This window comes from Marmota monax, unplaced genomic scaffold, assembly GCF_021218885.2.
Source record: "Marmota monax isolate L192 unplaced genomic scaffold, Marmota_monax_Labrador192_F-V1.1 WCK01_AAM20220418_F8-fsc00167, whole genome shotgun sequence".
NCBI classification, from domain to species: Eukaryota; Metazoa; Chordata; class Mammalia; order Rodentia; family Sciuridae; genus Marmota; species Marmota monax.
This window is the reverse complement of record NW_026694116.1, coordinates 3,001,410-3,026,904: the sequence shown is the minus strand read 5'-3', so window position 1 is coordinate 3,026,904 and position 25,495 is coordinate 3,001,410. Positions and strand designations below refer to the sequence as shown.

At 56.1% G+C, this 25,495-nt stretch overlaps 1 protein-coding gene, 1 long non-coding RNA gene and 1 other non-coding gene across 5 annotated transcripts; 1 reads left to right on the top strand and 2 right to left on the bottom strand.

The window, feature by feature from the left end:
- LOC131425007 (uncharacterized) lies at positions 1-3,399 on the bottom strand. Of its 3 annotated transcripts, none has more exons than XR_009228751.1 (2): positions 3,194-3,399; positions 1-1,989 (listed from the first exon to the last, which is right to left on the bottom strand). It is a non-coding gene; the product is annotated as an uncharacterized LOC131425007 (long non-coding RNA). The 3 variants fall into 3 exon arrangements; XR_009228752.1 differs by lacking the exon at positions 3,194-3,399 and adding an exon at positions 2,364-2,471; XR_009228750.1 differs by lacking the exon at positions 3,194-3,399 and adding an exon at positions 2,329-2,454.
- On the top strand, positions 2,542-21,276 carry Wdr5 (WD repeat domain 5). Its single transcript, XM_046465619.1, has 14 exons — positions 2,542-2,634; positions 4,777-4,943; positions 5,548-5,656; positions 6,000-6,073; positions 6,384-6,473; positions 6,633-6,722; positions 6,873-6,956; positions 11,142-11,197; positions 14,537-14,583; positions 16,767-16,842; positions 17,469-17,502; positions 17,773-17,847; positions 18,479-18,566; positions 19,368-21,276. The coding sequence occupies exons 2-14, from the start codon at positions 4,863-4,865 to the stop codon at positions 19,466-19,468; spliced, it is 1,005 nt and encodes a 334-aa protein (XP_046321575.1). The 5' UTR covers positions 2,542-2,634; positions 4,777-4,862; the 3' UTR covers positions 19,469-21,276.
- A 1,885-nt stretch (positions 21,277-23,161) lies between these two features.
- Positions 23,162-23,287, bottom strand: LOC124107572 (U6atac minor spliceosomal RNA). Its single transcript, XR_006856466.1, has one exon. It is a non-coding gene; the product is annotated as a U6atac minor spliceosomal RNA (small nuclear RNA).
- Between the last annotated feature and the right edge of the window lie 2,208 nt (positions 23,288-25,495).

Here is a 25,495-nt window from a genome sequence, read left to right as displayed (position 1 = left end):
TTCTGCCCTAGTCAATGCTTTATTCACTCAACTCGCTCAATACAATTTCACTCTGTAGGTTCTTAATCAAGAAAACGGCAATCCTTAATGCTGGGCACTGCAATAGACATAATCAATTCACAGCAAACAATCCTAGATTAATTAATTCACAGCAAACAATCCTAGATTAATTAATTCTAAGCCTGCAAACACACTTAATCATGACAGGCTAATGACAGACATTCCCTCTGCAAATTAAGCTCAAGTGCCAGGTCTAAAGTCTCCAGCCTTAGGCTCTAAGTCCACAGATGCCCACTCACTCAGACGGAGGTGATCAGGTCAGGAACCAAGGCAGGCTTCTCCTGGGACGCAGCAGGCGGCTGGCTGAGGAGGGGGCTGTAGGGAGAAGTTACGGCTCTCACCAGGGTCAAGATATGGCTGTAGAGTTGGAGAGCAGTGAGGAAGACGCAGGGGATCAGCAAAGAATGACAGGTGATGGGATGTCAGTCCAGGTCCTCATCAGGCTCTCCAGCTTGTAGGCATCAGTTTCGTCTGGCTGAATATCTGTTCATTTGCTCTATTATTTATACTTAATTTTGGGGCTTTTGACCCCTCTTCAATCCTTATCAGCTACCACGGGATTTCTCAGGGACATCATTTACCCTGGGGTTAAAACATCTGGCCTGGTGGTCCCCACCCTGATCTTTTCACCTGTACCTTTTCTCAGGTCTTTCCCTCCTATCTGAGGAGGCCAGCTTTCCAGAGGCTTCACTCTGAGTTTATCAGGGTGGGGAGAAGTGACTTGTTTGTGCCGGGGAGCCATACTAGAGGGCTCTGTTAGGCAAGTGTGGTGAGACTGCAGGTTTCAAACTGGAGTTTTTAAAATGGAATTGCTTAGGCTCAGGCCCAAGACCATCCTCACATTCTTTCTCTTTCTCTCCCTGCTACTCCCTAATTGCTCCTTCTCCCTAATCTCAGGGGGAAGCAGGATTAGCAATCCATCCTAGGCAGAGTTACCTGTCCTTGAGCACACACATACACACCACAGGAACAAAGTAATTCAGACTTTGGGGATGGTTCCAGAAGATCTCAGAAATGACTATCTCCCAAGTTAACAAGTGAATTACAGCTCCAACAGAGAACACAAGCTTTTGAATCATCTCCTTAAAAGCCTCCTGATCCCCTTGATGGGCAGAATCACAGCTTCTGGGACAGGAGTTCTCTGTGCTTCTCCTTTGCTAGAAAGCAATAAAACTTCTTTTCCTCAAAACCATGTCTTTGTTATTGGATTGGCATGGGGACAAGGATGGAGCTTTAACAGTTCCTGTATCATTTGGCACGCTTTTTAAAAAAAAATCTTGTTTTTTAGTTGTAATTGGACACAATACCTTTATTTATTTATTTTTGTGTGGTGCTGAGGATAGAACCCAGTGCCTTGCACATGCTAGGCAAGTGCTCTACCACTTGAGCCACAACCCCAGCCCTCACTTTTTTTTTTTGTACCAGAGGCAGAACCCATGGGCACTTAACCACTGAGCCAGCCCTTTTTAGGTTTTATTTTGAGACAGAGTTTTGCTAAATTGCTGAGGCTGGCTTTGAACTTGGGATTCCCAGCCTCAGCCTCCTCAGCCTCAGCTGCTGGAATTACAGGCGTGCCTGGTGCTCTTTTAACTGGAAGACAGAAGGCTGTAGAGTACCCTACCTAGGCCTGTGTTGAGCCTTGGGGCTGTGGGGTCATGCCACCCTAAGATTTGAAGACCCATGGGGCTGCAGAAGACCAGCTTAGGCTCTCCTCCCGCCCGCGTGGCCTCCTCTCTGGGTGTCCCCTTCCTCATTTGTAAAGGGAGGCAGAGAAGGACCCCAGGAGAGAAGGCTGTGCCACCACTCACCCACAGCAGAGCAGCCTGCAGGCTCACAGAAGGGACCGGGAATTCACGTACAATCCCTCTGGGTGCCAGGAGCAGGAATTCTGGTCACCTTCCCCCTTTGACCGCAGTCATCTGGCGCCATCTAAGGGGTAGTTACAAGGTGCCAGAGGCTTTAAAAGCTAGTCTAGGTGATGGAGGGCCGGGTTCGGCAACTGAACGTGTCCACCCCGCCCCTCCTATTCTCAAGTAGCCCCCGCTCCTTCTCCACAGGTGCCACTCTCCCAGCGTGCCCGGACACGGGTGCACAGCTCTCTGAACGAGCCTTCTCTCCCGAATAAAGTCCGAGTTTGAGCGGGCGGACAGGGAGGCCACCTGGCCTCGGGCTGGGGCGGCCCAGGAGCGCTGGCCTGCAGGGGTCAGGCGTGGGCCCTCGAGGAACCAGGCGCGGACGCCTGTCCTGGGGCGCCGGCCCGGGCCGTACCGGCGCAAGGGACCCAGCAACACGCTCCAGCGTACCCTAGAAGGAACAGGCGAATGGCCCACATCCGCCAAGCTTAAGCTAACGCTTCCGGTAGAAAACGCGGGTCGTATGCGGCTCCTTTAAGGCGGTGCGCCCTCCAAGGCTTTATGGCCCTCGCTGCCGTCCGTCGCCCCACCCCGCCGTCCCGCCCCCCGCGCACGCGCGCCGCCGCCCGCCGCCCGCGCCCCACCGCGTCTAGCTCGTCCGCGCTCGCGCCAGGCGGCGGCTGCCGCGACGCCCGCCCGCCCGTCCCGCCGCGGCCGGCAGGTAAGAGGCGGCGCGAGCCAGAGATGGCGGGGCGGGCGGGCTCCCGCAGGACCGCCGCACGTGTCCGGGGCCTCGGTCCGCCGCCGCCGTGTGATTCCTGCCGCCGACCCCGGGAGCCCGCCCGCCCTCAGTGTCCCGCGTGCGCCGCCCGCGTCGCCCGGAGGGACCCCGGCCGCGGGCTGAGGCGGAGCGCACCCCGCTCGCGGCTTCTGCGGTCCCGGCGGCAGAGGCGCGCAGCCCCGCCACCTTCGCGCAGGTTTGAGCGCGGCCGCCGGTGCCCTCCCAGCCGCGCGCCGGGTCCGAGCCGAGCCCGAAGCCTGCGAGGGGGGAGCCCCGGGAGCGGCCGACTGCCCCGCCAGGGCGCGGGGCCTGATGCGCGCCGACGGGGGCCGTGGCTGCTGGCGGGCGACGGAGGCCACCCAGGTCACCTTTCTTGCGCTCTCTCCCCAAGGCCCAGCCCCCGACCCTTGGCCTGCTGCCTCAGCAGTTCCTAGAACCCGGGCGTTCAGGGAAGGTGGCCCTGGACCCCACCCGGTGCAGCGGGAGCTGGTTTTCTTACATGTTAAGTGTTTTGCGCGCCTGAAGGTTTCTTGTAAGACCATCCTGTGTTGTTCCTCACCAGGGGCCGCCTGCCTACCTCCAGGTGAACGCTGCTTTAGGGGAGAAGGAACCGCTTCCGCAGCCCCCAGTGGTCCAGACCCAGGGCCACAGCCCCTTGTGTTGTGCTGGTGTGGTTCACCGGGGTTGGGGCAGGGCTCAGGTCTTCTCCGCTCTCAGCTTTGTTTGGGTCTCCTTGGTTCCTGTCTCTCTGATGCCTGTTCAACCCACAAAGGAGATGGTGGCCTTGGGGTTATTTCAGAGTGTCTAGGTTGTATCGAGGATAAGTAGCAAGCAGCTGGCATTTACCAGTGCTTTGTCCCCAGAGAGGTCTGCAGAACCCCGACGCCTACCCTGCCCCTGGGCTTTAGGCACAGCACTATCCATTTCTGGGTGGACTCTGTTGCAGGTGACAGCGTGGCTACACCAGTGACCTGTGCGGTGGAGTTGTAATTTCTCTCCCTTTGAAGACCGGACATGCTCCTTTTGATGGCCTGTTTCGCCTTAGTGTTACATGGGCCTGTGCAAGTCTGAAGCTCCAAGCTAGAATTTACCGTGTGCAGACTCATTTTCGAATGGTAGAGCTGAGTATCAGGACAACCAGCGGCATTTGCAAGCATGACTGTGGCTTCTCTTTTAACAGTGTGTCCCTGGTTGTATAGCACCTTCATGAGGTGTATTCAGGTAGCATGGTCTGTCATGTTAGAGGAAACAGTCACTGGTTTTGGACTGACATTGTTAAGCCGAAGCTGGATTGAGCTGCAGTTTTTTTCCCTCAGCAGTGTGAGTCTTAACGCAGGATGCCCAAGCTGCACCCTAGGCTGCTTCTCCGAGGGCAGGACGTGGAAACTCTTGGGGCAGAGCCCACTCTGGTATATTCTTGCGGTTTTTCAGTAGTACTGCATGGGCTTGGAGTCCTGTGAATGTTGGTGTTCGGAAAGCAGCCTTGCATCTGCAGTCTGTGCAGGGAGCAGCGAGGCCCACCCATAGGTGCTGACCACTGGCTGCGTACTCCTGTGTGTTCACACAGAGCTGTTAACATGATTGCATCCCTTAGGCTTCATTTTATGGTTTGGATGTGCTCCCAGGCTTGTGCACCCTGAAGCTCAGTGTCCTGACATTTGACAGGTTGGTTTCTGTCACAAAACCTTTCTTTTCTTTTTTTCTTTTTGATGTGTCAAAGGCTCCTGGAATCCCTTGTGTTTTGTTTGCATGCTTTGTGCTGCATTTCTGCAGATGCCTGGATAGCGTAATAGGAAGCCCTGCTGTGTGTCTTAGGATCACAAAAGGGGTGAGAGCAGGAATATCTTGGTTCCAACTGAGAAGTGGTGGCAGGAGTTAGGGTAATAGTTACATTCTCCAGTTTGGAACAGCTTCTTTCGCGGCAGGTCTCAGTATGGTCAGGTTTTTCGCTTTCTTATCCTTTCTCCTGGAAATTAATTGGGAGGGGTATAGTATGTAGATAGAACCCAGGGACTTGTGCATGCTAGTGAGCTACACACCCAGTTCTGGAAATTAATTTTCTAAAAAATGATTTGTTTTTAGGCCTCCATTAAAGGGTTTGCTTAGCAGATAGGCTATTCCCTTGTGACTCTCCACCAGAGGTTTCCTGCCACGTGGGCTTCAGAGCAATGGCCACGGAGGAGAAGAAGCCCGAGACAGAGGCTGCAAGAGCCCAGCCCACCCCCTCCTCATCCGCTACACAGAGCAAGGTGTGCTCCTGGGTCTCCTTGGGGCCTCTGGGAGGTTATTGCAAGCCAATTGTCCAGCCTCCTCTACTCAGATAAGCTTCTTTGTGAGAAGCCACTTTTATTCATCGGCCACTTATTGTAATGACTGCCTACTGTGTGCCGTGTCAAGGATTCCCACATCTGTCACCTAGGGGGCAATGGTGGGGGGTTGGTTCTGATTGTAAATCTGTGGTACCCAGAAAACATTTCTGAGTAATCATCCCATCCAGTCCCATGTTCCGTCTGTTCTGCAGACCCCCTCCCCAGGCACAGGAAGCAGGGCCTTCAGACGCCCTCTGGGAGGCCTGGGCATGCTGGAGCTGTGTGGACTTGGTGGCCATGCCTAGTGTGGGGGACAGGGCAGGGCCCCAAGGGACCTCAGACAAGTATCTGGAATGGTGGAGTTACTATGCTGAGGGGGGACTACAGCAGAATCAGGGCTTTGACGGGGATGTAATGGGCTGAGACTTAGACCTGTTCAACGTGAAGGATGATGTTGGGTGGTTGGTGGGCGCTTGGTATCTCAATGTGGGAGTCCAGGCAGTATGGTTCCTTAGGCTCACTTTAGCTGCACTCTCTCCAACAGCCCACACCTGTTAAACCAAACTATGCTCTGAAATTCACCCTGGCCGGCCACACAAAAGCTGTGTCCTCCGTGAAGTTCAGCCCCAATGGAGAGTGGCTGGCAAGCTCATGTGCGTATCATGGAGCACCTCAGATAATGGGATGGGTGGTCTGAATCACAGATAAGAGTGGGGTGGGTGTGCTTCCCAGGGGCTGGTGGTAAATGGCGTGTCCCTTCTCTGAAACTGAAGAATCACTGCTTGTTGAAATTGTGCCAGTTACCTTCCTGCAGTGAAGGGGCAGAGTGGTGGTGGGGGGCTTGCCCCTTCTACTTGTGACTGTGCCTTCGGGTCCCTGAGTGATCTGAGCTGATTGGCAGGGGCTTAGGGTGTGGGACAGCTCAGGCTCTGGCCTTTGGGTAATGGGACAACTATATTTCTACCCTGAGCATCAGCTCCTTTTCATTTCTTTCAGCTGCTGATAAACTTATTAAAATTTGGGGAGCCTATGACGGGAAGTTTGAGAAGACCATCTCTGGTCACAAGCTGGTAGGTGTGGGGAGCAGGTGGCTCTGGTGCTCTTGGGAGGGAGGTGCAGCTTAGTGCCCTCAGTGTGTGATTGCCTGCTGCTGCTCTCCAGCCATCCAGCTCCACAGGTGTGCACCTGCCTGTCTCTGAGGCCAGCAGAGCCACTTTCTCTGGGCTCCCTGCCATCTCCTCTGGGCCACGAGTGTGTCTTCCTGTGGCTAACACTGGCCAGAGGATTTCCCCAGGGGAATGATGAGTGTGGGGACTTTGGCCTTTTGCTGGCCAGTGGTGTTTTGTCCTAGAGGATGGTTACTGTGTTTTTCTCCTCAAGGGAATATCGGACGTAGCCTGGTCATCAGATTCCAATCTCCTCGTTTCTGCCTCTGATGATAAAACCTTGAAGATCTGGGATGTGAGCTCGGTGAGTGTCATTGGTCCTCTGTGGGCGGAGGTGGCTGAGGAGGGGTAGGGGCCAGGACAGGTGGAACGGGATGGCGGTTGCTCGGTTGCTCGCAGTCAGCGCTGGTGTCTGGGGAAACTGCCCCTGGGAGCCACGTGGTCTCATCCTGCTGTGTTGTAGGGCAAGTGTCTGAAAACGCTGAAGGGGCACAGTAACTACGTCTTCTGCTGCAACTTCAACCCACAGTCCAATCTCATCGTCTCAGGGTCTGTAAGTGCGCTGCTCTCTCCTCTGGGAGGCGCTGTGGGTGTGCTGTGTCCTGTGCCCATGTCCAGCATGGGACAGGCAGGTCTGGGTTCTGGGGCCTCTGTCATCACCCCTCCTTCCCATAGTCATTTCAGTCGCCTCTCTTGTCTTCAGTTTGATGAAAGTGTGAGGATATGGGACGTGAAGACGGGGAAGTGCCTCAAGACTCTGCCGGCTCATTCAGATCCAGTCTCAGCTGTAAGTCCCCTGATGGGTGCATGTGGCTTCATCTGGCATACTTCTGCTGGTGTGCAGCCTCTGGGGCTGAGAGACCTTTTAGGCCTGTGTGCTGTGGAGGAGAGGGAGTGGGTGCCTGTGGGGAGTACCCCAAGACCCCTTGAAGGCTGGGAGGCCAGTGGCCATGGCTTTCAGGGGGGTTTCCCCCAGAACTGACTCCCACAGGCTATGCCTGGAAGGGTGTAGGAGAAGAGGGAGCTCTGTGTCGGGCTGGGTGACCACAGTTAGGTGAGTTCTGTGTGCGGGGAGCTGATGGGTGGCGGGGCCTGCCCAGTCATGGAGAGAACCGTGGGGACCCCTGATGGCAAGGGCCATGGGGTCTGTGTCCTGCCATTGCACACGCACCATCCCAGTGTGCAGAACAAACGGACAGGAGTCATACTCTATAGAATGTAACAAACTGTTATTTAAGAGAGTGGCCCAAGCCGGTGGCACACGCTTGTAATCCCAGTGGCTCAGGAGGCTGAGGCAGGAGGATTGTAAGTTCAAGGCCAGCCTCAGCAAAAAAGCAAGGTGCTAAGCAACTCAGTGAGACCCTGTCTCTAAATAGAATACAAAATAGGACTGGTTTGTGTCTCAGTGGTTGAGTACCCCTGAGTTCAATCCCTGGTACCCTCACACCCAACAAAGAAAAAACACATTAAAAAAAAAGAGTGGCCCAAGGCTGGGTGAAGCTCTGGCTGAGTGCTTCCTGGGCATTCATGAGACCCTAGGTTCCATCCCAGCACCCCACAGACAAGGTGCTCGAAGGTCTCTGTGTTAACAAGAGCCCCAGGTGGTTTTGTAGCCACACTGTGGATGGAAGGATTGCAGAAGGATCAGGCATGTGGTTTGTTTTAGTCAGCACGAGTGGCTCACTTTTCTTTTTCTTGGTGCTGAGAACTGAACCCAGGGCCTCACCAGTGCTAAACTAGCCACAGCCCCAATCATTTTTTTAGTTTTCGTATTCTGGGACAGGGACTCACTGAATTACATAGGTTGGCCTCTCAAACTTGTGATCCTCCTACTGCAGCCTCCTGAGTAGCAGAGATTACAGGTTTGCATCTCTGTGCCTGATGGAGCTGTTCACTCTTTGAAGTCCTGGTGGTGTAGGATTTTAAGCATTTTTGGCCTTGGAAGGCTTTTGCCCAGCTAAGACCACATAGCAGACAGACAGGCGACTTGGCCCTTGCTGGCCCAGAGCCGCTGCTAGCGCATAGGGCACTCTGCTGTGAGAGGCATGCAGGCAGCAGTGTGCACAGGACTGGCTCAGCCTTGCTGCCAGCCCCTGCCCCCCAGCATCTGAGACCCCAGGTAGAACTGGTTTTCACATGGGCTTGTGAGTGAGCCAGGAAACAGTGTCCCCAAGGAAGCAGGGGCTTGGGAGCCTCCCAGCGGTGAGGGCTGTGGGGCTGTCCTCCATGGATTTCCTGCAAAGGTTGTGTGTGCACACTCAGTGGAAAGGCAGGCAGGTGAGGAGTCTCCTGAGCTCTGCCCTAGCTGGTGACAAGAGCTGGTATCCTTGGTGCCTGGGCTTCTGTTTTGTGTGCGTCTTCAGCCTTCCTTGCTGCTGTTCTGTTTTTAGATGACAGTGGTGATGTCTGCTGCTTCATAAGGTCCCTTGGGTGTTCTGGTTGTGTATATCTGTGGGCCAACATGGAAGGCCACATACTTTGACGGATGCCTTTGGTGACCTTGTTTGTATCTATAGGAGTGCCCAGTTTGCACTGCGTTGGCACTTGTGGGACAGCTGAGCAGGCGTGTCTCGAGCTGGATGCTGGGCTGTGGGTGCTTGGCTGGCTTCTCTGCCCCCCTCCACCTTGTCCGCCCTGCTGCTCTGCTGAGCCTTGCCCACATGCCCACATGCCACACGCTGGTCTTTCTGTCCATTCCCCTGGGCGCTGCCTGGCTGTAGCCGTGTTTCCCCTGCTCAGAGGTCTTCCTGGCAGTTCATCTGAGGTGGCACTTGGTCCCCCTGTGAGCTCTGCCTCGCTGGTGTACCTCTTTCTCCCAGTCTGTGGTGTGGACTGTGTTACCTTGAACTGAATGTCTGTTGAGTGGAAAAGCCACGTTGAATGGGCCACTTTTGCCAGTAGGTAGGTAAGTGGAGCATGAACTGGACTTTTGAGTTTGGGCCTGTGTTGGCTCGTTGCCATGGAGCAGAGTGCCCTCAACGAGAAAACGCTCAAAATCCTCAGGCTGTTTTGTGTGTTTAAGGCAAGGGCTGAGTGTGGGCAGATGGGTTGTAGTTAGTTGGGGAGAACTTTAGGGACAGCCCCCAGATGTTTGGTTAAGGACCTGGTGCTGCAGGAGCAGCTCCGTGTGGGCTGGTAGAAGCAGTGATGACTGTCAGGAAGCTCAGAGCTGCTCTGTCCAGGTGAGGCCACAGTCTCATGTGGTGTCAAGCAGGGGTAGTGCTGTGACTGCAAGGTACGGAGGCAGCACAGTGGAGAAGTGTCAACTACTTTTTCATGCTTTTTATTAGTCTACATGCTAAACAGCGTCTTAGGGTGAATGAGCCTACCAGTTTCACCTGTTCTGTGGACTGGAGCTGTGAGGGACCTCGCCACCACTGTGGCTTGTGGTGCCCCCATGGAGTCTAGCTGATGTCCCCTGGGTGAGCCCCCTTGGCCAGCAGCAGTACCTCCTGAGTGTATTTGAAAGGCATGTTTTTGGGCCTGTCACAGCCCCGGGGTCAGGATTCAGCGATGGGTCCAGGTGCTGCCCTGTGTGGTAGCAGTCTCCCAGGAGCCCCTGCTGAATGTGGTCTTGGCTATGTCTGGAGACTTGGTTGTCACAGCCAGGTGCTGCAGGCCTCTGGTGGGTGAGGGACAAGACTGCGGCTACATGGGGCAGCTCCATGTCAGAGTCTGCTGAACTCTTCAGTGCCCAGATGGGGGAGCACACAGCCCAGCCCTGTCCCTGCATCATGGCACCCGGGGCTTCCCTGTGGCTTGACTTACAAAGGAAATGTGTCCCTCAAAGCATGGAGCAAGGCTTGTTCTGCGTCGTGTCTGCCCAGGTCTTCACTAAAAATGATTGAAACTTGTGCTTTCTTTCTTTCTCTTTTTTTGGTCCTGGGGATTGAATTCAAGCACTCAACCACTGAGCCCCATCCACAGCCCTGTTCTGTATTTTATTTAGACACAGGGTCTTGCTGAGTTGCTTAGTGCCTCCTTTTGCTGAGACTGGCTCTAAACTCAAGATCCTCCTGCCTCAGCTTCCTGAGCTGCTGGGACTGCAGGCGTGGCCACCGTGCCCAGCATTGTGGGACTTCAACTCCTGGCATTGTGGTTCCGTTTATTCCCATTAAGGCTTACTTGGAAAGGAGAATTTAAGAGCTGAAATGAGTCATTGAAGAGGAGGACTGTTGTCGGGTGCAGTGTCCTTTCTATTAAAGTGCTGTCCTGGGGTGTTGCTCCATGGTGGAACACTTGTATAGCAAGTGCAAGACCAGACCTTTAGTCCTAGTACCCCTCCAGGAGAAAAGGAAGGTAAATGACATCATTCCCCTCTCTGGGGAGCAAGGCCGGACCTTTAGGACCTTTAGATGGAGTGAGCCGTTGGTCATTGGAGGTTGGCTTGGGCCAGTGGCATGAGCGGAACTCAACCTCTTCTGAGGCAGGTGTGGAACCACCTGGATCCTTTCTGTCCAGCTCAGAGCTCATGTGGGCTCTCCAGTTCCCGGCCTGGGATCAGCAGTCAGCTAGGTGTCTGGGGCTCAGCTTCTTGGTGGCTCTGGTGGGCAGGCACAGGTGTATGAAGGAGAGGGACCGGAATTCCTGCCTTTTGCCTTTCCTCTCTGTTGAGTCAGGGAAGTTAGGTTCGGCCGTATTTGCCCTGTCAGGCTGTCCCCAGCAGGACAGATAGACAGGCCTGGGAGCCGCCCCTCTAGAGTCCTGTGGGCCTTTGTGGTTTGGCATGAATCCTGTGGGGTGGTCTGGCTTCGTGCTAGGGCTCAGTCCTCTGTCACTGACTCTGCTGGACAGGGCAGGTGGGGCATCGCTGAACTGGTTGCTCCTGATTGGCTGTGTATGTCTGGGTACCTAGGAGTGGTGAGGCCTGTGTCACCCTGTCGTGAGTCCTGGGTGGAAGGTGCTGGGGAGAGGAGTGGTGTGCGGATGACTTGGAATAATTTCTGTTTTCCTCCTGTTCTTTAATTCTTAGGTCCATTTTAATCGTGACGGATCCTTGATAGTTTCAAGTAGCTACGATGGTCTCTGGTGAGTGAGAGGATCTTGTTTCATGTAATCACCAGGTGCTCATTCAAGGCCTGCTCTTGAGCTTTCTGGCCCTGGGGTGCAGTTACAGAAAGGGACACATGTTCACCTTCCAGAAGCACATCCCAGTGGGCTGCAGTTTCAGTGCAGGTGTGGGAGGAGCTAGGGAGGGAGACCAGCCAGGACTGGTGGGGGAGCGGTGGCCAAGAGCTGCGAGTGTGTCCTGCATAGCTTGTGGAGAGGGGCTGACCTAGCTCGAGACGACTCTCTGGTGCCATTAACCTGGCAGGGGGTGTCCCAGCCAGGTCCCCTGGGTGTTATGCTGACCTGGAGGAGGTAGATGCTCAGGGTTGGAGGAGATGGGAAGACCCCTGGGGCAGGTGAGAGCCCAGGCGGGAAGCCTCCGATGAGTCCTGGCTGGGGACCTGGCTTGAGTGGTGGGGGAAGGAGGGACCACTGATGCTGGCAGAACTTGGCAGTGGGAAGTGAGGGAGGAGTGCTAGCAGAGCGTCCACCTGTAGCACAGAGGGACAAAGAGCATGCCTGGCCATGTCGGTGGGAAGGCGTGAACCACACAGGGGAGCAGGGTCTGTAAGCATGTGGCAGAACCAGCAGCAGGGCCAGTGAGAAAGAGCCCAGAAACGCGGCCGCCGGAGCATGGTGATAAAATCCAGAAATGGGAGGAGAATATGACTGGTTTTCTTTTTTAACCCGTGTTGGCAATCTAAGCCAGGGTGCTCTACCACTGAGCCCTGTCCTCAGCCCTTCTTATTTTTTGAGACAGAATCTCAAAAAGTTCCCCAGGCCAGTCTTGAACTTATGATCCTCCTGCTTCAGCCTCCTAAGTTGCTGGGATTTCAGGCATGCACCACCACATCCAGTACGACTTAAAAATCTTTTGATGTTTATGTTTTTAAAATTTTTATGTTTTGTGGTGCTGGTGATGGAATTCAGGCCTCGTGTATGCTAGGCAAGCACTCTGCCACTGGGTCATACCACAGGCCCGTGAGTGCTTTTAATGTATCCTGTAACTCATAGGAGGAGGACTTGGGACTTGGCAGATCTGGTGGACACCCTTAACTGCAGTTGGCTGTGCATAGACTGTATTGTGTGCTGCAAAGAGGAAATGGGTATTTTCTCTTTTTTTGGTACCAGGGATTGAACCCAGGGGGCTTAACCACTGAGCCACATCCCCAGCCTTTTTTTTTTTTTTTTTTTTTTTCACTTAGAGATGGGTTCTTACTAAGTTGCTCAGGGACTTGCTAAGTTGCTGAGGCGGGTCTCAAACTTTGTGATCCTCCTGCCTCAGCCTTCTGAATCACTGGGATTACAGGTGTGGCCGCTGTGCCAGGCTACGATGTATTTGTTAAGGCCAAAAAAGCAAAAATGAGCAAGACTTAAAATACAAAGGGAGATCACAAGTTCAGGGAGGGTGGGCTGTACAGGTTGGTGAGCCTTGCTTTTGGAACCGGTGAGGAATCTGGAGCTAGGTGGTCCATTACCACTGAAGAGCTGGAGAACGTGGTTGAAGATCTAAAGTAAAGGTGTCCTTGGTCCTCATGATTTTATACCTGAGTTCAATAAATAACACACTCTTAAGGTTATCTAAACTTTCCCACACTAGAAAGAGGAGCTCCCTGATCTAATCCATCTTTGGGGCCTTGCATACCTTTCCTGCCCAGAGCTGGAGGGCTGTTCCCTCATGAGCACTGATGCCAGAATGCCAAGGACAACCAGCAGGCTGAATCTGAGCATGCCCCACATGGTGCCCCACACCTACCCGGCCAGGGGACTCAGGGTGATGACGGAGGGGGTGGCAGACACCCGAGAGCTGGCTGCCCAACACTGAAGGCGCCAGCCTCCTTGTCATTACCAGTAGAGACAGGTGCCTGAGCAGATCTGGCAGACCTCCTTGTGGACACCTGTAGTGGGAGATGCCACTGTGGTCATTTGTGGAATCTGGAAAACCCTGTAGTGTGTGGTGACAGGTAAACCCCTTGCCTGAGCCAGGAGCAAAGTGCGCCTGGCCGTCCCCCTCACTTGGCACCCTCAGCTCTTCTAGTTAGTGTGACAGGAGAACAGTTGGGTGAGGTTAGATGGGGCTCTGTCTCCTCATAGATATTTACGTGTCCTTAAAATTTAAAATTAAGCACTGCTAAGGTGCTTTGCCCACGTTTACCCATTTACCCCTTTTTGAGGGTCCTTCCTTGGTTCTTGTCATCCCCACTTTGTGCTTGGGAAACTGAGGCTGGCATAACACTTGCCAGTTGTCCCTCCGCTGGCCAGTGACAGGCAGGACCCAGGCTTCACAGCTGGGCTGTGAGCCCCAGCCCTGCTGCCACGATCTGTGCTGTACACTGGGCCAGGGGCTGTTCTCCTGTCTGCTGGGAGTCACCAGCTAGAAGATGGGGTGCTCTGGTGTGAGAGCAGCAAAGCATGGAGCTGTTCAGGAGTGTGCTTATCAGAGACCAGGACCTCAGAGAACGGGCATCTGATGGAGGACACCTGTCTGGTGCAGGGTGGGACTGGCAGCACTGCCCTGAGCCTCTGCAGTGTGAAGCGGTTGCTTAGAGAGTCCCCCCGAGTTCTTGCTGCGGCTAGGTAAAGGGGTGAGGCTGCAGGGCAGAAGGGCTGCTGCCAGCTCAGTGGGTTCTTGGAGCTGAGGTGGCCTCCTAAGCACACAGGTGGTCTTGTTTGGGGATCCCAGTGCTGTGGGGTCCCTCCTATGGCTGGGGAGAAGAGGCCATATTAGAGTAGCCTGGGGCGTTGTCGCCTTGGGGTACAAGGAGTATGGCCGAGCCTGGGGACTGGGGGACTTACACTGGGAGATGACCTGTCCACGTGTTATGGTTAGCAAGTTCCCACGTTCAGCCAGCACCCCCACCCGGCATCTCTGGAAGTGTGGGTGCTGAGACAATGCACGATGGGGCATGCTTCCAGTGTGCATGTTGGCAGAGGTCACAGGAACCCTGAGACGGGCGTGACGTCAGAGCCTGGCATGACTCCTGTTTTCCTGTTACTGAACTAACGGGGTCGCCAGGAAATGGCACCAGCCTCCTTTTTACAAGGGTCTGTCCTGCCCTTCCTGCCTGTGTGTTGGGGGTCTGTGGAGTCTAGACCTGCCGGTGAGCCCTGCAGCGCACCTTCAGCCTTGGCTGCCTCCTGCAGAAGAGCCTAGCCCAGTCCCTGGGCCGTGGAGGCCTCCTGTGCTCACTGGCGTGGTGCCCGGTCAGTGTCTAGAACATAGGAGAACAGCTGCCCAGGTTGTGAGTGCAGTGGGGCTGGTACCAGAGCCAGTGGTGGCAGCTGGCCTTCTCATATGGTTTTGTTCTTGCTTTGAAGCCGCATCTGGGACACCGCCTCGGGCCAGTGCCTGAAGACACTCATTGGTGAGTGTGCCATAGGGGTGGGGCTGGGTGGGGCTGGGCCTGCAGCTCTTCATCTTCACTGTTGTCCATCTCCTACTAGCATCTACTTCCTGTCGAGCTCTCTTGTTCCTTTTGTGAAACTTGCTGCTGTCTTCTCTCAGGCCAGTCTGGGGCCCCCTGGCCTGTGTTGTCTGGTCTTGCTCAGGGCTGCTCCGCTGTGTCCTCAAGTACCTGTGCCCTGCTCCTGGCTGCTGCCTCTCTGGGGAAGTGTGCTCTCCTGTTTGGGTGCTGCTGAAGCCTGAGGGCTTCTTGGGGATGAGGGAAGGGGAGGACCTGGCATGGGGTGGGGCAGGTGGAAGCCTGTGGCTGGAAGGGTGTTCCCAGGAAGTTTGGTGTTCAGGGCCCAGTCTCTGCAGGCCTGGAGAATTGCAACTTCAGCTTAGGATGCAGAAGGGACAGCCGTGAGGAAGCTGGGTGGTGGTCACCCCACAGGCCTCCCCTCAGTGTGTCCACCTGGGAAGCTGTCTTCAGGCTAGTCATGGTCCTGAAGCTCTTGGTGGGGCCCCATGAGTGGGGGACAGTGGCCTTTATGCCTTCCTGCTCTGGGAGCCTATCTTCTTACCACCCACAGCAGACTCATGTCCGTGTCTGTCAGCTTGTCTCCTGGTGCATGCCCAGCTCTGCTGCCAGGACCCGTCCTGGTGCACAGAGACCAGGGAGGTGCTACACATGCATATCTGCGTGCTCCTGCTACCACACTGTTGTCCTCACAGTGAGCTGCCCTCAGGTGTATCTGCCTGTCACAGAGCAGGTACTGTAGGCAGAGAGAAGTCAAGTAACTGTTCTGAAGCCACACAGCAAGTGCAGCCATTGCTCTGTCTCTGGGGGATTGGTTTGAGGACCTCCCATGAATACCAGACTCCTCAGGAGCTTGGTCCCCTGTGTAAAAAGGCGTGGCTAGAGTAGGGCCCGCACACATCCTCATCTCTAGATTGCTCCTGTGTGCAGTGGAAACAGTGGTCACATGGAGGCGGACCTGCAGCGCGGGGCTCCACGCTGACCAGAGTGCAAGGCTGGCAGGTGCCCGGAGCAGGGTCTCTGTGCGCTGAGCCCCCTCGTCCACGGGGACCAGACAGTGCTAGTCTCACAGCAAATTCAAGTCTCGCCTTTGAGATTTTCTGGAATATTTTTGTTTTTTGTAGTAGTTTTGACCTGTGGCTGATTAAGCTGTGGGACGTGGACTGCAAGTGGCAGGGCCAGGACTTGGGCCGGGACTTGGGCCTGGCGTTGACTAGAAGAAGGCCTGAGAGACAGGGCAGGGTTGGGGCGGAAGTGGTGGGGTGGCCGTCTCTCCTCGGCCTAGTGAGCTAGATTGCTGGGGCCCAAGTGGCCAGGCAGCTGGTGTGTCCGGTGTCCTGCTGGTTAAAGTGGCTTGGGTTTAAGCACCGGACGCCATTTGCACTGGTGAGCCAGCGGGCCGAGCTTCACATTGCCTCGTGTGCCTTTTCAGTGTGGGTGACCAGCCCCAGCAAGCGGAGGCCCTGGCAGACCCCTGGTGGTAATGCCGTGTGCTCGGGGCACGGGGCATGGGGACCCTGGCAGGCTGGACAGCCCCTTCCCAGGAGCACCTCCCCTCCTTACCCGGGAAAGGGTAGACGCCCTGGTCCCCCTGGGAGAATGTGCATCCTAGCGTCCCTGAAGTGGACCTCGACGTGTCCTCAGCGGAGACGGGTGGCCCTGCCTTTGCAGGCCCTGCGTTGAGCTTTAAAACCAGGGCATGAGGAGCAGAGCTGGGGGTCACAGAGGCTGGGCCCTCAGCCACACCAGAGGAAGGCATTGCCATGGCTCCAGCCCAGCTTCCCCTGAGGAGGTCTCCCAGCCTGACCTCCTCAGGGACTGGTGAACCTCAGTCTGTGTGGGGCAGCCAATGCCTGTCCCCCAACTGAGGAGGACCCTCAGGCACTTTGTTCCTCAAGTCCTGGCATCTGAGGGCCCTTGGGTCCAGGACTCCGCCTTGAGAACACACTACAAGGCCGCTCTGGGATGGGGAATGGGTGCTGGTGGTTCTTCAGGGGCTCCCAAGGGTGGTGGTGCTGCACTGGTGGCAGCAGCCTCACATGGTTGTCACACTTGGTGACGGGGAGCAGCCGTTGGGCAGACTGTCCTGCTCTGTGTGTGAGTGGGCTTGCCTGTTTTTGGCACAGATGATGATAACCCCCCGGTGTCCTTTGTGAAGTTCTCTCCAAATGGCAAATACATCCTGGCTGCCACTCTGGACAAGTAAGTGCTTGATTTGTGTCAGGGGCAGGGTGTCTCCCACCAGCGTGGAGCTCTGAAGGCTCCTTGTGCTTGGCGTGGTCCAGACCTAGTGTGTCTGGGCTATAGCTGGTCTAGCTTGTGCCTGGAGCTGCAGGCGGGGCAGGCGCTCTGCCCCTGAGCTGCTCCTCGGCTCCTGAGTACCTGGTTTACCCAGACTGGATAGAGAGTCTCCCCTGCGTGCAGACTGGATAGAGGTCTCCCCTGCGTGCATGCTTGGCATGGCCCACGTGGCTGGGTGTTTTCCATGGTCTGCACCCTCCCTGGGCTCAGGGTGAATCTCACTACCCTGGGTTTGGTCTGTGGGATCTGGAACTGAGGACTTGCCCCACCTTTTGGGGACTGGCAGCTGAAGGAGGGGCTACAGCCCCCAGAAACTGAAGTCTGGCTGTGAGCTGCTCATGTGGGGGGTTCTCCTGCTGGCTCCAGCGTGCCATCAGGTTGCTGGACTTGGTAGACCTGAGTCCCCCTGGTCTGGGCGCCCTTCCCTGGTGGGCTGGGCTTCCGATCCCAGCGGCCTCGTGCCTGGTGCTGGTGGTCTCCGGTTGTGGTGGCGTGGCGGCAGCTCCTCACCCCTCTCTGTCTTGCAGCACGCTGAAGCTCTGGGACTACAGCAAGGGCAAGGTGAGCTCCGGCCCGGGGTTGTTGGCGGTAGTGCGGCAGTCTGGGAAGCCGAAGCAGAAGGGGCTGCGGGGCCCACAGACCTGGGGTTTCTTGCCACCAGCCTGCAGGTTGAAGCTTAGACTGTGGTTGGACCCGGGGTTGGGCTGTGTGGGTTCTGTGTATTTAGAATACTTTCCAGAGTCAAGTTCAGCCAGCAGACTGTGCTTGGATCTGAGCGTTCTCCAGAATGCAGGGACCTGGGCTCTGACCCTGCTGCATCTGCCTTTTCAGTGCCTGAAGACGTACACTGGGCACAAGAATGAGAAGTACTGCATTTTTGCCAACTTTTCTGTGACTGGTGGGAAGGTGAGTCCCCTTTGAGCAGCCTGCCACCCTCCTCCTCTCTTCCTGTTGCCACCCCACAGGTGGCTCATGTCCTTCAAGTTTTCCTGAGCCCACAAGGTATGTGTGTTCTAACAGGGTCGGGTCACAGCTGTGCAGTGCAGGGGCACCTCCTCCCCTGCTGCTGGGCCCACCTCACTCCTGGGGCCAGCCTCCCTGAGGGGCCGAGCTGTCACTGGCCAGCATTGTCTTCTGGAGTTGGGATGCTACGACTGTGGCTTGCGTTAAGCCCTCTGTCCTCCCAGGCCTGTCCTCCCGGCCTGGACTCTGGTGTCAAGCTCTGACTCTGTCCAGTACCTAAGAGTAGATGGTGACTCTGGGCGGAGTGTGAACCACAGCAGAGCCCAAGGGTGGTGGCTGAAGAGAGCAGTTCACACCCTGGAGGCCCTCGGGGGATTGAGCTCTTGAGTCTCAGCTCAGGCTGGGGTGAGGGGTCAGGGCGACTGGCAGTCCTGCTGGAGACGGGGAGCTTTGTGTTTTGGGTTGAGCATAGCAGCCACGGGAAGGACGGCGCCCGGGTATGTAGCTGGAAGTTCAGCTGTCCCCATGCTGAGCTCTGGCCTGTCTTCTCTTGTCCCCGGCTATGGTGACTCAGTGGATCGTGTCTGGCTCTGAAGATAACCTGGTGTACATTTGGAACTTGCAGACGAAGGAGATTGTCCAGAAGCTGCAGGGGCACACAGGTGGGCCCCCTGTGGGGTGACTGCCTAGGGGCGGGAGGCGTGCTCTGGGGATGAAGTCCCTGCTTCCTGCTCCTCTTTCCAGGCCTGCTGCCAGGTGTGTAGCGCTGGGCCCCAGAGCTGGTCAGTTCTGGCTTGTGGTTCCTGGTTCATGCCTAGGGCTCTTGGCCTCACCTGCCCTCCTTTTGCCAGATGTCCATTGGCTCTGTGACTCCCCAGGTGGCTGAAGTGTGCGATGGTCCCCTGGTGGCAAGCTGCATTTTCTAGAGGCTCCAGCCTCTTTGAGGAGGCGCTTCCCACCTCCAGCAGTGTGCTGAGCAGGCGCCTTGCGTCCTTGGCTCTGAGGGGGTGGCTCCTGTGCATTCCCAGTGCCCTCCGCTGTCCCCTAGCTGCCCTTGTCCCTGCTCTTCCCCTTGGGTCCTGGGAGCAGGGTGTGGCGCTCCTTTGGAAGACTGAGGGGTGCTACGCTTTCTCCCTGAGGTGGCAGTCTTGGGGCTCGGTTTACGTAAGGCTGCAGACACCCGACAGTGCCAGCCTGCTGTGCCAGCTCCTTGGTGCCCACGTCCCTGCCGGGTGTGCAGTTGCCTTAAGGAGGCCGAGCATCCTGGTGGGGCTTGGGCTCCGTTCCGTGGTGGGGGGAGGCACAGTGGTCACCTTGAGAGAAGAGTGACCCCTGCTGCTAGCAGCACTTCCAGCACTTGTCCTGGAACCCTTCCTGGGTGGTCACTGGCTGGGCAGGGTGTGGCCTTGTTCTCCGAGGCGAGCAGGGCAGTGAGGCTGGCCTTGACCCCTTTCTGTTTGCAGACGTTGTGATCTCCACGGCTTGTCACCCAACAGAGAACATCATCGCCTCAGCTGCGCTAGAAAATGACAAGACCATTAAACTGTGGAAGAGTGACTGCTAAGTGCCCTGGTGCTACAGGGGCTGTCGGGACGTTGACCCTGATGGGCAAGAAACGTGGCAGAGGGGCCCAATTCAGGCCTGAGGTAGCCGAGGGGAAGTGCACGCCACCAGAAGGTTCTAGAGGTTGCTGTGACACTTCTGCCAACTCTGCCCTGTCTGGGAGGAGATCCCAGTCTGTTGTGCTCAGAAAGGCAACCAGATTTTTAATTTTTTATTACAAGAGTGAAGTTCAATTTATCATGGGTTGTGTTTTTTCCAGTAATTGTTCTGTACATTTTTGATATTTTACTACCCAGTTGGAGCGCTGTGAACAGTCCCCTCCTGGGGCCCTGGGCCACTTCCCCGGCCCCTCCTACCCTCGCCTGCTGCGTGGTGTCCTCACGCCGCAGCTCTGCCTGCCTGCCTGTCCGTCGACCCCTGCCTGTTGTAGTTCCCGGCGCGTTTCCAAGTCTTCCTGGAAGGTGCAGCGCTGTAAGGTTGCCCGTGTGAAGTCCTGTGTTTTGGGAGTTGGAGGCTGGTGGCCTGGCAGCTTGGTGGCTGCAGACAGTTTCCCCTTCGTGCACAGCACTCACACAGCTGCACACGAGCTGTAATAAAAGGTGGGATTTTATATGCACTTGTCCACGGCGTTCTGATGTGAAGCTCGTCCCCTGGAGGAGGGCAGGAGGTTGGAAGGGGCTCTGTCCCAGCCCCTGCCTGTTGCCTCCTGTCTGAAGGCCAGTGGGAGGGGTCGCTCTCCATTGTCAAGGAGGGAAGCCCTGGAGTGGCCTGTGTGGCAGGAGGCGCCTGAGCGGCTGTAAACAGGTTGGGCTCAGGCCAATTTGTGCAGGAGGGAGGAGGGCAGGTGTTGCCTGTTCCCTTATTGATGGCCTGAGGACCAGCAGGTCGGCTGCCCCTGAAGGCATGACCTCCTTCCTTCTTGGTGGCTTCTGCTGCGGGCTCCTCAGGGATGCTGAGTGCTGCCAGTGGGCCTGCCCCTTCCAGTCCCCACCCCATCTGGAGCCTCTGCAGCAATCTGGCAGGTCTGGGAGGTGGCAGCCGAGCTCAGAACCTCAACTGCAGTTTGTCACAGCTGCTGCCTCACTGTGCTCCTGGGGAGCCTGGCCCCGAGCAGGATGGATGCAGGGGTTCCAACCCAGGTCTGCTGGGTGAGACCTTGTTGGTGAGGACACGGTGGAAGGCTTGTCCCCTCACCTGTGTGCCCTGACTACAGAAATGCGTGGAGCTGGTGCTGTTGTGCTTGGGAAGCCTGCCAGGTTTGGGTCTGCAGATGCCTCAGCTAGGACAGGCCGGCTCCCCTGTTAGGGCCCCAGGTGGACAGGCCTGGGAGAGGGAGTTGGGGCTTTCCTGGAGGGGCAGTGGGGTCAGTCAGCTGTCCCTAGCCAGGCTCATGGGGATCCTCCAGTGGCTAAACAGGGTGAGGTAAAAATCCTATAAGGAAGCTTCCTGCAGTTTCTGTCTCCTCCTGGAAAGATGTAAGCACGTGGGTTATCTGTTCACGAAGCCCACTGCTGCAGGAAGAGGTGGCTTCTAATGCCGGTTGCAGTCCTGTACTGCCACTTGCTTGACCGTCACCAGAGGGTCCCACTGGCCTCATGGCTGTGCTGCTGCGGCTCCCCTGGCACTTCCTGAGGGGCGCCTGCCCACCCTGCCTTCTGAGGGTACAGCCCCCTCCTGGGAGGAGGAGGAGCTTGCTATGCTCAACGCTGTATTCTTGAATATAGTTTATTTTTTCTACAGTTGAATTCTGTTGTAGATTTATGTAAAAATACACCTCTTTTTGGAAATAAAGATTTTCATGTCTTGTAACTTTGTCCCATAAGAATTTCTTTTTTAAATAGCACAGATTTATTTCTCACTTCCTTTGACAAGGAGCTGGTTGAAGTCCTTCAAGGGTGCAACATCACGATCCCTGTGTCCAGGGCTTAGTGGGAAGCTGGTTTTGGAATTTGGCCATAACTCACACTGTCCTGGGGCTTGAGTGGCCTTTCCCAGGCAGGTATGTCCTTGGTGCACACAGGACATCCCTCACCTGAGCTGAGTGCAGCCTTTCCTCGGGCACTGCCACCTTCCATCCTGCGGGAGCTTGTGTGGGTGAGGGGAGGTGGTGTGCCTGCTCCTCCTGCAACACAGGAAGGGCACCAGTCTTAGTGTACTGTTTCCACTCAGCCTTTCTGCTGTCACTCCTCTGCTAGCCCCTTCTGTAATTAGGGTTCCAAAACGTGGGTGCCTCCAGCCACAGTGAACATCAAAGGCCATTTATAGATTTGGGGTTGTCTACAGGATCCCCATGAAATAGATTGATTTTATTTTTGAATTTCAACTTAAAGTTTTAAATTAGGCACTCTCTGAAATTGCGTGTGTTAAAGGTAGAGATGTGTAGGGACACGTTCTGGTGTCCAGACAGTGGGGAACAGCGCCTGGCTGGGTGTAGGTACTGTGGCTCTCCATCTTTTGGGTGAGCTGAATCTGGATCATCTTATTCTGCTCACCCAGGCTAGTGAAGGTGTTGCCACCATGTGAAGAACTAGCTGATTTAGAAAACAGCTTGTGCTCACTTCAGTCCCAGAAATGCCATTTAAACAGCCAGCAAAAAGCTGGGAACATAGCTCAGTTGGTAGAGTGCTTGCCTTGCTTGCACAAGGCTCTGGGTTCAATCCCCAGCACCCCACCCACACACTTAAAAAAAAAAAAAGCTTTGATGGTGGCCTTCAGAGGTGTGAGGTTTAGAAGTCCTCCCAGTGGGGCAGTGTGGCCCCAACTGTACACCCAGTGATTGGAGGCTGAGGCAGGAGGATTGCAAGTTGGAGGGCAGCCTCGGCAATATAGTAAAAACTGAACTGAAAAGGGCTGGAATGTAGTTCTGTGGTAAAGCACACTGGGGTTAAGTCCTCAGTAACAAAACAAATCTCAACAAGTTGTGGGTCCAGCAAGCACCAGGGGTGCACAAAATGGCCTAAATTTCTAACTCACAATGTAGTTAAGATGAGGAGGGTGACGGTCCTTGACATTGGCCCTCAGACTGATCAGTGTCTCCCAGTGTGCTTTGCATGGTTTTAAAAAATAACCTATTATTGTGGAAGTTAGATATTTGTGTTAATCATTGACATTAAGAGTGCAAAGCTGGGGGCTGGGATTGTGGCTCAGTGGTGGAGAGCTAGCCTGCAGGTGTGAAGCCCTGGGTTCCATCCAAAAAAAATAAAAAAGGTAAATACCTTTGTGTCCAACTATAACTTTAAAAAAAGGCGGGGGGCGGGGAAAGATGATAAATAACTCAAATTTCTAACATTGCTAACAATTCGGGATGTCTTAAATGTAGTCACTATTACAGAAGCTTTCAGACAGAGCAGTGGAGAGAGGGAGGCCCGGTGTGGTGGCGCGTGCCTGAGGCCAACTGATCAACTTAACCAGATCCTGTCTCCCCTGCCAAAATCACGCAGCCCTCATGTCCCGTCCTCTGCTGCTGTTCCCTGGAGGTCAGAGTTTGTCCTGTGAGCGTGACTATCCCTACACTGTCCCACCCTAGAACGTCAGGATCTGACGCTCTCTCAGTTGTCTTGTGCTTTAACGCACTTGCGGACACTCTTGGACCCGCCCGCGACACGCAGGCACGGTACCAGGTGCCTTTCCATCCTGGACCACGGGGGGCGGGGGTGGGGTGGGGTGGAGAGGAAAAACAAACAAACAAACAAAAAAAAAACGATGGTTAGATGCCACGAAGTAGGTGGCAATGCCTTAACCGTATGCGTGTTGTCAGGCCCGAGGGCCTCTTCCATCCTTGTCAAGGGGAGTGCTAACCTTCTCTCCTTTCATACAACACGCTGGCGTTTGCGCGAGGTGGCTATTTAAGGACCGCTTTCCTGCACACCTTTTGATAATGGTGACTTTCTGTTCGCTATCAGTAGCAGACATAGGTGGTCACAACTCTTTGACTATTGAGTCACCACTACTACATTTGATCGCCTTTATTAATTTGAGTAAGAAGAGAGCAGATTTTTTTTTCCTATGCTTTAATGAATTCACAAATCCAGCCAATCAGGATAAGGGGAACACCGGAAGTCACGAGTGTCTTTCTAAGAAGCCTACTCCCCCGGAAACAAAACAGGGCGGGCGCGCACTTCCTACGGATGGGTACATGTCTCGCGGACGGCGGGAAGAGGAACCGAATTGTCTGCGGAAGTGGAAATGGCGGGTAACGAATCAGAGGACGAGGATCGGAGATTCCCCGCATCGGACTTCCGGACGCGGCCCACGCGCGGAACTGTGGGTGCTGAGCCTGCTCTGCGCTTCCGCTCAGGTCCGCGCCTGCGCCATGCCGCTCCGCCTTTCGCTGAGGGTTCGAATCCCAGAGCTCGCGCCGCCTCTGGCTCGCCCGTTCTCTTCCGGGCCGGGATGTCGGTGCGGCGCTGCAGACTGGCATCCGGCTGTCGTTCCTGCGCCAGGCGCTCAGGCTCAGTTCTTTTCTGAAAAAAAGCCAGTGAGCTCAAACGGCCAGGCGGCGCCAGCCTCATCGTCACACCACGACGGTGTGTCCACGCGTGCGCTCGTATCCGCACGCGCACCCCCGCAGGCCGTGTGCACACACTCACTCCCGCAGGCCGTGTGCACACACTCACTCCCGCAGGCCGTGTGCACACGCGCACCCCCGCCTCCTCCCCTGGAGACGGCCCGGAGTGGCCCGAGCGCCGGGAGGACGCGGCGCCAGGCGTGCCCGTGTGGGCACCGCGCAGAGGGCAGGGCGGCCGCGCCTCGGCCCCGGGTGCCCGGCCGGGGAGCTGGGCGAGCCCGCGTTGGCGACAGCGAGCGCGGGGAGCAGGGGCAGCGGAGGGCAGGGCCGCGGGGGAGGCAGCCCGCGGGAGCGGCACGCTGCCCTCAGGCTGCCCTCAGGCCGCGGAAGGAGAGGTTGGAGCGGGCCCCAGAGTCCGCAGGGACCTGCGGCCTGGGGACCGTCAGCCCTCACATCCTGGCCACCTGCCTGCAGTCGCATTTGTCCTGGTCACATTCACCTGGCCTCCGTTTGTTCCAGACCCTGAACTCTGCCATCTTACCCGGAGGCCCGGGGGGTGAAAATGCTAAGCCCTAACTTCGCCTTGGGGGTCCCAGTGGCCTGGTGAGGTTAAGAGGGATGCCCTCGGCCCTCAGCACTGCCAGGTCCTGCCCTGACCACTGTCGTGGCTGGGGAGGGGTTGCAGCTAGGGCGAGGGTGGGCAGTAGACCCCGCACAGGCCTGGGCACCACCTGGGTGCGAGGCCAGGGAGGTCCCACCCAGGTGTTCTCTGACTTGGCCCCCAGCCCCATCAGAAAGAGGGTGTCCCAAGGAGGAGACCACAGGCCAACAGCGACAGCTCCCTGCTGTGGGCAGGAGCTGGTTGGACAGTCTGCTCCTCTCCTGTCTGTCAGCTTCCCTGTGTCATGGCTCACAGCTGGTGGCTTTGGCTGTAGCCCTGCACTCGGGAGGCTGTGTTAGGCGCAGGGCTTGCTCTTTCCTCAGTCTGCAAGTTCATGGTCTCTGATTGTTTGGAGTGTGAGGGGGCAGCTGGGTCCTCCTGAAGGCCAGACCAGGCCCCTCCCAACACTGGGATTGTTAAAATACACGCTCTTGCTCCCAGTTGGATGCAGGTATCAGGCCCAGGGATCTGTGGGCATGAAGCCTGGGGTCCTGCTTCATGGCGGCCTGTGTTTGGGTGCAGGTGGGGAGTTTTCATCTGTGGACTTAGCAAGAGTGACTCAGGATGGAGGAAGACAGCCGAGGGTCTTTGCAGAGTCAGGACCAGACTGGAAGTCCCTGGCAGGCCACCGCCCTTTCCTGAGATCCCTGCAGACTGGTGAGCGGTGGGCTGTTTGTTGGCTGCATTCACTGAGGCAGCATTTCCTGTGTCCCTGGTGCTGCTAGGCCTCGTGCTTTGCCTTGGGTCCTGTTGACCACCACTCTGATCCCAGTGCCTTGTTGAACATGCCCCATCAGGATGGGGATCACCACCTCAGCCTGCATGCTGGCCTCCGCACCTCCACCCCAGGAAGGAGGAGG